At 33.0% G+C, this 12,856-nt stretch overlaps 1 protein-coding gene across 13 annotated transcripts in view; it reads left to right on the top strand.

Annotated features, from left to right (window-relative positions):
* The window catches only part of LOC106068650 (tetratricopeptide repeat protein 38-like), a 33,728-nt gene extending 21,792 nt beyond the window's left edge, over window positions 1-11,936 (top strand). For 12 of the 13 annotated variants that reach the window (XM_056016171.1, XM_013228103.2, XM_056016170.1 and 9 more), the window contains 4 exons: window positions 195-360; window positions 1,334-1,490; window positions 8,809-8,882; window positions 10,620-11,936. In XM_056016171.1, the coding sequence (XP_055872146.1) occupies window positions 195-360; window positions 1,334-1,490; window positions 8,809-8,882; window positions 10,620-10,710 (488 nt within the window). In that variant the 3' untranslated portion in view covers window positions 10,711-11,936. Of the gene's footprint in view, window positions 1-194; window positions 361-1,333; window positions 1,491-3,414; window positions 3,802-8,808; window positions 8,883-10,619 lie in introns of those variants that run through there. The other variant, XM_056016172.1, reaches the window with a different exon arrangement.
* The last annotated feature ends 920 nt before the right edge of the window (window positions 11,937-12,856 follow it).

The following is a 12,856-nucleotide window of genomic DNA, read 5'->3' as shown; positions in this document are numbered from 1 at the left end:
AACTTCATCTTTAAGTAAAACTGATTCCTTCATATTCCTATCAATAATGTTATGAAGTCTTTTTGTTACTTTGCTTTTTCATATACAGCAACTATACAAAGTTTTCAAATAAATATTTCACTTTTAACAAGCTTGTTGATGCTGTTGAACACAAAGTCATCTAGGATCATTTTGTTTTCATTGTTCACATCCAGGTGTCAGTGTTGAAGACAGGTGGGAAAAAGTGTATGATGTCTGCAAGTCTCACCTTCACGATCACATCTTGACATTCAATGACATGCACATCCTGATCTCTTGTCTTGGTGCTGGTCAGAAACAAGCCGTGAAAGAAATGATGGATTCCATTGAAGTGTTTGTCAGGTCTGAGCAGCTTAATCACTTGTTGTATTTCATTCATTCCTTTCTTTTTTTTTCTTTACTTCTGATGCATCAATCCAACTTTTTTATATTTCATTGAATTTAAATTTTGCATAATTGAAGTCTTGATATTCCGCCCAATGAAATTTTTTTTTTATAATACTTAAAAAACACCAGAGTCTGCACAAGATAAACACTTGATAAAATCCAACTCACTCTTTCTTGTAAAAGTTTCAGAAATACTGTTTTGTACAAAGTGATGAAGAAAATCAAATGTTCAAATGGAAATCAGTAAATGCAAAGCTGCATAGTGTAGGAACATCTGTTCTATATGTTGTAACTATATATAATATTGGAAACTACCTTTAAAAGAGCCCTTATTTCTACCATTATCATAATTTAAAATCAGAGTAAATTGATAAGCTTCTTTATAATCCAGAACATTATATGCATGCCAAATGTCAGGCAGGATGTATATCTAGGATTTTTTTCATCAAGTTGCAATTGTTTGTTTATCATTTCCATTATGGAAACTATTTCATTCTAAAATGTTATGTGTAAAATGAATATCTGCAATAATTTCATCTTCATCTGTTCCTTGATTTTTGTCATAGAGGTGCTGTGACAATTTGCATAACCAAATCCCTCCACTTTTCCCAGTCAATAGTTGTTCTTAGGGTATCAAGCAAAAGGCAGTCCATTCTTTTACCTTGTACAGCCAATAATTTAGCATATTTAAATAACATTAGTGTATAGCTTATCAACAGATGAAATGTATCTTAATTTTGTGTCAGCCGCGCACCAAAATCTTAGGGGTTTTTCTTATGCAGCACATACATACACACACATTTTTTTGTGGGTAATAAAATTCCATGATGCACTCATTGTATTGATCTCTTGTGTTTGTTTTTTTTAACTCTACATTTTAAATAGAGCTCATCTCATGTGTGGTATCACTGTAACCTTGCTGTTTTAGGGAAAGTAAAGGCACCAACCGAGATATCACAGCGGAAGTTGGCTCTCAGTTGTTCCAAGCCTTTATTGCTTACAATGATGAAGATTATTCCAAAGTTGTTGACCTCATTAATCCTGTCCGCTCTAAGATTATTAAAATTGGTGGCAGCCATGCTCAAGTAAGTCATTAAACTGCGAATAGTTTGTTTCTTTTGTGTGTGTAAATTAAACATTTATTTCAAAACTTTTTTATACCTTTGGAACAAAATACTCAGAAAAAATAACCAGAAAAACATTATTTGTTCCAAAAACTGAGACAAACTCAATCTACAAACTTCTTCCCTACAACAATTTAAGCATGGATTGGATTGCTTGAATCAGGTAGAAATAAACTTAAGACATTTTACAGTTTCAATGTAATTAAAATGAAAGACTAGATTAATACATAGTTATGATCAGAATATAATAATTTTTCTCTATGAAAGAACATCTGTAATTAAGAAAATAAGAAGACCAATAAGTCAAAATCACCTGCATTCTATTATGACATTTTTATTTGACAACACTGGGGATCCGGCATACTAATTGAATGGCCCAATGGAAAAGACAAGAAAAGTCCTCTCGACCCATAAGAAATGATGTAGAAATTAGTAAAATAAATGAGAAATGTACCAGCTCTCATCCAAATTTCAAGAACAATGATGCCTATTACAAGCTGTCCCATCATCGGAGAATGCTGACTTTTTCCTTCAAAGCTGCATACTCTATTGAGAGGCCCAAGTAAGACTCTGGCCCCAATACATCTCTCATCTTTCTCTCTCATCTGTCCATTGACTTTTGTCGTAGGGGTGTTGTGACAGTTCGCATAATCAAATCCCTCCACTTTTCCTGGTCATCAGCTGTTCTTAGCAGGATATTAAGAGAGAGTCTGGTTCATTCTTTTATGTTCTCCAGTCAGACTTTCTTTGGATGACCCGTTCTTCTTGCTCTGTACCTTGAAGAATGACTTTTGATAGCGAGTCATGTCTTACAATATGACCAAACCAGCTCAACTTTCATCTCTTCACAGTACTGGTATTTAGGCATTCTTTCTTTTTGCAACCAGAGTGTTGACTTGTAAAAGTACAAACTCATTCGTCTTCTTTTCCTGGTATCTGATACCTGGCAATTTTCTGCAGAATTTACTCTCAAATGTTTGGATTCTTCATTTGGCCTCAGCATTCAGTGTCCAAACTTTCACAACCATTTAGAAGTACAGAGACCACTAATGAACATCCCTATTGGACAAAAAGTACATAGATGCCTTATCTGGAAACCACTACTAAGTAAGGGTGCACCGGACAGTCGCTTATGCTTTGGCTTTGGCCGAATATTAGGCAATTTTTCACTATTCAGGTTCAGCCGAATATCACTACCGATTAGTTGGCCGAATAGTAAAAACTACACCTTAGTACCTATATTTCTATTAATATTGTTAGGTGCCTCCGCGCTAAGTCTTTTCCAGATACGTCAAACACTTCAATAACGAAACAATACAGGCGAAAGGTCAACAATATAAGTGTAGTCGACGCTGATAAATGATGTCGAACAAGAAGTTTAATACTTAATGAAGGGAAAAGTCGAATGTCGTCAAACTAAATCTCTACGTCAATAAAAACCCGGCAATATTCATAAAGTAGACATGATTCAATAATGTCAGTTCTAAAATACATTAATGTTTATGTTTCAAATAAAAGAATATGCTTTTAAAACTATGACTATGCACCATCTTTTAGTACAAAGACAAGGGGTGTTCATCTAAATAGAAATAAAACTTAACATTTTAAATTTGTATTACATACATAGCAGTTATGGCTGGCACATTTTAAAATTTTCTCTTGACCTTTGAGTGGGCTAGTTAATGTGTAATATATATGGCGCGGGACATTTTGGCGCGAGCCGTTTTGGCGCGAGATATCATTTGACGATAATTTAATAAGCACGTAGCATTTATAACAATGTTTATTTCACTCTACCATAATATTGAATGTATAGTATGAATTCTAACACCGTTCAGCAAATTTTTTTTTAATTATAAAGGTTTTGCTTATTTCATGAATATAGGCCTATAATAAGTCAGATTCCTGAATGGAATATGAGCTGTCCAGAAAAGCCGTGACCTTATATATGAACAATATATCCGGGGAGACCAGCCGCCTTCTAAATGAAAAAAGTATATTGACACAGAGAAAAGAATCAATGTAATTGTACAAACTTATCAACAGAGGAACATCATTGAATACCTCAAGGGACTTGCACACAACTTTTTAATGAACCCTTGAATTCCAGCAACTTAGGCAAATAACCATGGTGTCTAATTATACTTAACTTAAAGTATTTTGAGAAACATGGTACATGTATTATATTTTTACTTATTATTAGCAAGTGTTTGGTATGTATAGCTGGAGGTACCATACAGTCATTAAATAAACCAATGTTAATATAAACAAATAATTGCATCAATTTTTAGTCTATCATCGATTCATTTTGTTTCTTATTTTTGTTTTTTAATTTTAAAGTAATATCTTAAAAAACTTTTTTGAAAATAAAAGTGTGCCTCTTAATAAACACACATACACAAGCCAAAATGTTTATTAAAAAAAAATGATGTGAAAAACAAACACACATTTACATTTAGTACGTGAAAAATATGTCTTAACACAAACACTGATGCAAAACATAGATATGAATAATTCTTTTAAAAGAAATAATTCAATAAACGTACATAATGTATTTCGCGCCAAAACGTCCCGTCGCCAAAATGTCTCGCGCCAAAACGTCCTGCTTCGACTATGTCATGCTGACAAGACATATGTCTAGATGTGCGGGTATATCTCCAGAGCTAGAGATGAACAACTCCAACTTTTGTTTGTTTAGTCCATAGCATTGAATTCATAGATAGACAGGTGATCACATTATGCCAGATGTCAACATGTTGACACTGTCTAGAGGTCACACCTTTTGAGGGAACTGAGTTTGTTTACTTGGAGAAGAATCTTTATTTGAGGGTGGAGGCTGGAGTTCAGGCCACACCTATACGCGGGTAACAAGGGTAGAGATGAACAACTCCCACGCCCTTTTATTTGTTTAGCCCATCACATTGAGTTAATTGATAGACAGGTGACCACCAAGTCAAATACAATGGACTAGGTACTCTCTAGAGGTCACGCGAGAGAACTGAGTTTGTTTACTTGGTAGCCAATCTTAATTAAGGCCTGGATTTCAAGCCACACCTCTACAGGGGTAACTGGACAATGAGTTTGCTTATTTGGAGAAAAATCTTAATCACATGGCTGGACCAAAGGCCACACCTCTTCTCGAATGCCTAGTTTGCTTACTTGGATATAAATCTCTTTTCCTAACTTGAATATTACTCCCGCTTTGAGTGTCTTGATTTGATGACGATATTCTTAATAATTTGAGAGTGTCAAGTAACTCCTTCTTATTACTGATTTTTTTTAAACTTACGATGCGTACTTAGCCACTGTGTATCAGGCCAGGATGACTTTTTACACCCATAGGCTTAACTCCGTGCTTTTTTTATTACAGAAACCATGATAAAATCAGTAGGCCTAATTATTAAGGAAGATGTTTCTTACATACTTTGCGAAATAAAATAAAACAAAGATGTGTGTGTGTGTGTGCATATTTTTTGCCTTGTATTAAAACCTTTAAAAAGAAAGCTAATTTCATTAATTCTATTGACAAATATAAAGAAAAACCTTACAGTAAAGTTTAAAATCGCATAAAAGAAATTTATCCAAAGCACCGCAATTAGATCTAGAAAACAAAGAAAAAATATGCAGGAGTGTTAAGAAACACTTGACCTCTGTAACTAGTGTATGGGTATAATTCATCTACATGCTTGACTGACCATGCCAATGTGTTATTTTTTTGACTGACCGCTCCTCACTATTGCGTATGCTCATCAACTATACCCACTACACTAGGACTACATGTGTTGGCCCGCTACGTCTATCTGACCAGGTTGTTCAAATCTGTTAAGGGTGTGGATGAGTTTTTTCTTCTGTATTTGCTTTTCCTAATGCTCTTAGATCTATATAACTGTAGATTTAAACATAGATCTCAATAATAGACCAGATTACAATTTAATCTATGCTTCGGCATTATCTAAGGTTCAAGCTATAAATAGATTAATAAAATTTCGTTTACCGCATATGAATTAATCTAAAACAATAAATATTGACCTACAACGCTTCAGATTCCAACTATTAACTAACAGTTACTATCAGTATTAAGCCCTTGAAGCCTGAACCAGAAACGGTCCTTGGACTTTAAATTACAAGCCTGATGACCAGTTGTTGGTCTGAAATTCATGAACACATACATCCGAATACTATACAAGGCAGATTGCACTTTACCTTTGAGAGATTTACATTAGTAACTTGTTCAATATATATTTACGTAGGCTATTTTTACATTGACCATGCTCCACCTCTTTACAGTTGGTGGACTCATACATATACACACACTCATGCTACATAGATTAGTTCATGATAGGCCTATCTGTTTATGCATACTGTTATCTTATCTTCTTATCTTATATAATACAGACGTTACTTCAAAAAAGAAGATGATTACGTCCTACGCGTCTTGCATTTAGTCATGCATATTAACCAATGACTTAAATTCTGCCAAGTCACTGGTTTTCCTGGCTAGCTCAGGCAACCCATTCCATGCTCTAATAGCACTAGGGAAGAAGGAGTATTTGTACAAATTTGTCCTAGCATATGGGAAGAGGAATGTGCCTTTATCTTTGTGTCTTTCAGAGTATTTTATTAAATTTTGTTTTTGTATTTGAAGATTATGGTTCAGTGTTTTATGTATGATTGCTACTTTACTTTTGAGCCTTCTGTCCTGAAGGCTTTCTAAATTTAGTGATTTTACTAAAGGTGTTACTCTAGTCAAATGTGAATATTCGTTTGTTATGAATCTCACTGCTCTATTTTGTGTCTGTTCCAGTTTCTTAATGTTTTCTTGAGTTGAGGGGTCCCAAACGGAGGATGCATATTCTATTATTGGCCTAACCAAGGTTAAATAACATTTTAGTTTTATGTTCTTATTTGATTTATAGAAATTTCTTTTAATAAATCCTAATGCTTTGTTTGATTCTTTTGTAGTTTCATCAATATGTGGATTCCATGAAAGTTTTTCATTTATTATAACACCTAGGTATTTTGTGTTTTTAGTCTGTGTTACTGGTTTGCCATGAATAAGATAAGTGGAATTAATTTGTTTTAGTTTTTTTGTTACTCTTAACAACTGACATTTTTCTGGGTGGAAAGACATGCTCCAATTTGATTCCTATTTCTGTAATTCATCTAATTCTCTTTGTAAAATATCTGTCCTGTGTCCTGTGTTGTTTTTATTGTTCTATATATTATGCAATCGTCTGCAAATAATCTGACTTTTGTTCCTGAGGTAATGCAATTTGGTAAATCATTTATGTAAATTAAAAATAGTAGTGGACCCAAGACTGTTCCTTGAGGTACACCTGAGTTTACTGTTATCGGTGTTGATTTAGAGCCATTTATTATTACAGTTTGTTCTCTCCCTATCAGAAAATTTTTAATCCACTGATGCAGTGAACCATTAATGCCGAAATATTTTAATTTTTTAAGCAAACTATGGTGGTGAACTTTGTCAAAAGCCTTAGAAAAATCTAGTAAGATAGCATCTATTTGTTCACTATTATCTAAACCTTTTGAAAAATCATCAATTAGTCCTATTAGTTGTATTTCACATGATCTATATTTCCTGAAGCCATGTTGGTATGCTGTGAGGACATTATGTTTGTCTAAGTGGTTTATGATGTTGCTACATATTATGTGTTCTAAGATTTTACATGTGATGCTGGTAAGTGATACTGGTCTGTAGTTTCCTGGGTCAGATTTTTCTCCTTTTTTAAATAGGGGGGTGACATTAGCTTCTTTCCAGTCCTTTGGTACTCTGCCCTGGTTAAGTGAAGCCTGAAAGAGTATTTTGAACACTGGGGCTAGCTCATTGCTTAGTTCTTTGAGTAATCTAGCTGGAATACCATCAGGTCCAGAAGCTTTATTTGGTTTGGTGTTGGCTAATAGTTTTTGAATTCCATTTTATTGTACTACTATATCTTCTATGTTGTTTACTTGGTTCAAATTCAGTAATATGTCTTTGTCTCCTGGGGCTGAGAATGCTGATGCAAAATATTTGTTTAGGATGTTTGCTTTAGTTTCATTATCATTATGTATTAAGTTATGTTCGTCTTTTAATGGCGCTATGCCTGTTGTTTCCATTTTCTTAGACTTAATGTATGACCATAGGTTTTTGTTGTTATCTTTAGATATTACATTGTTTATGTATTCACTCTGCAGCTGTCTGCTTACTTTTTGGGTTAAGTGTTTAATTTTTATATACTTTTTTAAACTCTTTCTGCATTAGTTTCTTTAAATTTTCTATATAGGTTTTCCTTCTGTTTACAAAGCTTCTTTAGTCTATTATTAAACCAGCATTTATTTATTTTGTTTGATGTGTATTTAGTTGGTATATGATTTTCTATAATGCTTTTAAGATGGTTTTTAATGAAATTCCAGAGGTCATCGACTGGTTGGTTAATGTCTTTTTCTAATAAGAATGTTTGTTGAAAGTTTAATGCAACTTGGTGTAGTTGTGTTAGGTTACATTTATTCCAGAGTAAGATTTTTCTTTTGGGTTTAAGCTGTTAAGCTTTAATTCATCAATCATTAACAGAGTTTAAAGCAATAAGGTAGGTAAATACAAGGAATACAATCATTATGAATATAAGTATATTATTTAACAGTTTTGCAAAATGCTCAGCAACACAAGACATGTAGGTATCCTGCTCCGGCTGAATATCATATTTTACTGTACTATCTGGCAATATTCGGCTCCGGCGGAATATCAAAAAGTACTATCTGGTGCAACCTTACTACTAAGTTCATTTCAGATATAGGACTACTGGTCTGAACCCTTCAACATAGAACTGAGAACGAAGAAGAAGTAACAAGAAGAATGATAAACTACATCAAAATGTATGAGTTTAAGTAGAATCTCAACAGCTTTAATAAGATCAAGGATATTGTACAAAATAAAATATGTTCAAGTAGAATCATAACAACTTTAAGATGAACCATGGTAGAAAAAAGTTAATGTTATACAACTTTACAGATAGCTACTAATAAACAAAAGAATAAGGAAAAAAATTGCAAAGATGAGTAATTGTTCTGGGATAATTGTTGTTATTGCATTATAGAATTATTTTTGAATGATGATGATTTTGTTTTCACTTATAAATAAGTTTATATTTTTAATAATTGCTCTAGGATGTCATTGAGTACAGGATTGTTGATGTTTTAATAAACTAGCTTTGTTGATGTATCTTTTTTTTTTATTTACTTAGCTACAAGTTTTACTGTTTTTTCAAATTATATTTTCTAGCGTGATTTGATCAACCAATTCCTCATCCAAGCAGCCATTAAGTCAAACAAAAAGACTCACCATAATCTTGCTCGGTAAGTTGATAGTGATGTAATAAGAAAAACTAATGCCTACTTGTGTTTCAGTTACTGATTCTTTCAATTATCTAAATAAGTAACCCAAAGTGTCTATTGCGGTAGGAGTTGTTGTTCAGGGTAGACGACTATCACAGAAGTATACCATAGGAAGTAAGCAGCAGTTTCTTGAACTTTTTTTTTATAAGAAAAGCTTGTCATGTCTTGTTCGTCATGAGAACACCTAGTGTGGCGACTCTTTTAGTGTAAACCAAATGTGTATAGCTATTTTATTCTTTTTTTTTTATTTGTGAACATTTTTGGAAATGAAAGTGCAGATACTGTGGTGTATACTGGTGTATACCTGGGGAATAGAGTATTTTGAAACTTATTTTTAAAGATACTAAAAGTATATATTTTATAAAATGTTGTTTATTTTTGTCTTATATTAATTTTTAAAAACATTTTTAAGAATTTAAAAAAATGTAAACGTATCTATCTTTGCTTAGACTTTAAGGGAAGCCTTTTCAAACTGGAAAAAGGCACTTTTGGATTAACTCAATAGTTACACAAATTTGTAGAAAGAGAAATGTTTAAAAGGATATATAAATGAGAATTGTCAAGTCAATGTAATAGGATAGATTTTTATTTATTTTACAATACTACAGCTGCTGAATTGATTATAGAGGCACGACATGGCTTAAATTGTGCCGATGTGCCAAAACCCCAAAATACCAAATTGATTATAGATGCACTGGTAAGAACTGTGACATTTTACGTCTCAAGAGACTATCTTTTCTCTTTGCAACTTCTTGTGTGACTAAATAGGCCAATCCTTGATACACAATTTCAGTCACAGGTTGGGCATCTGAAATCACCAGGTACCTTGCACTTTCACCCTTCTTTCTACAGCTGTTGTGTATGGCATCTGCAATTGGGGACCCTTCCTTCATGCTTTCTCTCCATGTGGACTTACCCAGTGCCACTTTTTCCCAACTGTAAGGGTTGATTTTGAATAGTTTAATGTCGCGTTTGCATACATCAGTATACCTTAAAAGTGGACTACCAGCTGTAGTGAGATCACCATACAGAATGTCTTGTGGAAGTGGAGATGCTGCCAGTTAAATGTTCTTATTTTTACAAACTTATATCAACTCACTCTGTCTGTCTGTCTTTCTGTCTGTCTCTGCACAATTATTTATTGGCATAGACAAAAAATGAATCAATAAAAAAAAGTAAACAATTAGGCAATTAATTACTAGTAATTAATTATTTTGTTTGATACCAACAAGGGAAACTAATATTTAAGTATTCACAGATATGGTTAAATTTGTTGGGTTTAGTCCCCTTAAATAATTGTTAACACTATTTTTCCCTCAAGTATTCTCTAATCAACTTGATACTTTCAACAATTATTTATTGTACCTAAAATAACATGAATGAATAAACAAAAATAATCAATTAGTTAATCAATTTTTGGCAGTTAGTTATTTTGGTTAATATCAAATAAGAGAAATAACTTATACATTATTAATATTGTTTTAAGGACGGAGTTCTTTCCCTTTAGATCAGCTTTGTTTGTTGTTTTTTTATGTTTTTTTCTATATTTTCCTTGTTACCTTCTGGCCATTCCTCTTTAGAAATGGTTCTTAACATTTTTTTTATATTTCTGGTCTGAGAAATCATTTTGTTCACTTGCATAACTATTCGCTCCACATTTTTTTTTTTACTAACTGAACTATATTTGTACTTTGTCAGGGCTCTGCTAAATGAAAGAAAGCTTTTGAAACCTAGCTCCCCACTGACTGATCGACTCACTGACAAAGTCATGCAAATTCTTGGAGATTGAATCAGTTAATGGTGCTGTAATTAATTTTGTATAATTAGTAAGTTAGTTTATTTATAGAGTCCTAGAAACAGAACATGCTGTGTTGGATTACTATAGTTCTATTAAAAATCAGTATGTTCAAAGTTGAGCCAGTGATTGTCATTATAGAATATTTTCCATAAATCATTCTTCTATTATTGTTTAACTTTTTTCCTTTTCACTAAATACAGATGTGAACATTTACCCCCCTTTGTTGTTTTTTTATCACATTGGAACCAATAAGGTGTAAGGAAAATATTATAGATTTACAGCTTTAACTTACAGTAAGCTTATCACTGATTGGTCGACAGTATACAGATAAACATAGAAAAAAAAATTGGTTTGGAACAAGTGAGAGGTATCCTCATAGCAAGTAACATGTTAGCAATAATTGAAAGAAAATACCAACAAAAATGGTGGATAAAAAAAATGTTTTCATTCAAAATTTTTCTATTGAGTTGAAATCCTTTCATAAGCCTTTTTTTTTTTCTTTTTTTGCTGTTGTTGTAATTGCATTATTTGTATACTTCAGTTATTCCTCTACATTTATTTTAATATTTTTTTTGCATAATTTTTTAATGTTTTTTTTTCATGTTCTGTACACATCATACAAGGGCATTTGTTTAGAAACTGACAGTTTTCCTTTGTTATAACTGATTGTTGAATTAATTTATTTTAAAAGGCATGTGATAATGTTGAAAAAAAACATATAAAAATATTTACATAATACTCAGCACTTTATGAAACTTACAATTTTGTAAACATAAAAGTAAAGTTAATCAAAATGATTTCCCACTGGAGATGTCATTGTAACATTCCATAACTCATTTTAATATGTACACTATTATCCTCTTTCCACTGATGTCTTCTAATCTATTGGCCTGTGATCTTGTTCTCAACACTCTCTGTGTTCAAGCCACATGTAGACCCTCAAACAAGAAAATCCATAGCTCAGGAGCTTTCTTTTGAAATTCTTCACTTCACATATCATGTGAAAACATATCTTTTTTTTTTTCTCTGAATTATTCAGAAGTTTTACTTTGCCATTACTCATAAAGGCAAATTATATCTCTTCTGTATAAGGTCAAAGAAAATGAATGATAATTGTTTAACAAACTCTTTTGTGCTATTTATATTTAACTGGTGCTGGATTAATTATTTTAACATGTAATTTATATTTGAGGGGAAAATATATTTATTAAAGATAATTGTGTTTGTTTTGCTTTATTTTTGTTATGATTTTATATTTTTTTTGTAGTATTTGTAAAGTACTCCTTTCAGACCTTGCAATTTCTTTCTATGGCTGACAGTTATTAGGGTGTCACATGGCCAGCACAATGACCAGCAACCTTTGCTTTCCCTATTATCAGGTTCCCTCCCATTAGAATTGGGAGGACTAGAAGAATCCTAAAAATCCAGAAATTCAAAATACCAGGCTTTACTGAGGATCAAACCTGGGACCACTCAGTTCATAAGACAAACAATTTAAAACTTAGCCACCACACCCTCAATATCTCTGAATCATTAACAGTATATAAATGTACGGCTGCCGGACTTCAACTTGTACGTTTTCAGACATTCCTTCCAAAACATAGATTGCTGCATCTTAGATCAAACCTTTAAAGACAGCATCACAAATGAAGAGATTAGAGACAGGGTTACTGCAGCAATTGAACCTGCTAACTATAAAAACAAAAATGCAAGCTAAAAATCTATGGCCATATTACAAGGTATTCGGGGCTCACAAAGACCTTCCTTCAGGGAGCAGTACCAGTAAAAAGAAGAAGAGGCAGACAGAGAAAGCGATGGGAAGACAAACATAAAAGAATGGACGGGCCTGCCATTGAAAGAGGTTCTATCTAAGGCAAAAGACAGAGAGGAGCGGAAAAAGACGGTCGACAAATCTTACATGGTGCCCCAATGGACTAAAGGATAAGTAAAGCTAAAGACCAAACCTCCTGCAAGGCAGTGGCAGAGTATGGCGGCATGCAGGGTTTGAACCTGCAACCATTGTGATGACAATCCAGAGTGCATACCACATGACAAGAGAGCCATCTGGTTTTATATGTTGGAGATAGGGATTCATACTGTATTCTTGAAGTTGTACATTTCATTCTCACTCATACTT

Source organism: Biomphalaria glabrata, chromosome 17 (assembly GCF_947242115.1).
Source record: "Biomphalaria glabrata chromosome 17, xgBioGlab47.1, whole genome shotgun sequence".
Lineage (NCBI taxonomy): Eukaryota > Metazoa > Mollusca > Gastropoda > Planorbidae > Biomphalaria > Biomphalaria glabrata.
The sequence above is the reverse complement of the archived record's forward strand: the minus strand, read 5'-3'. Positions and strand labels throughout refer to the sequence as shown.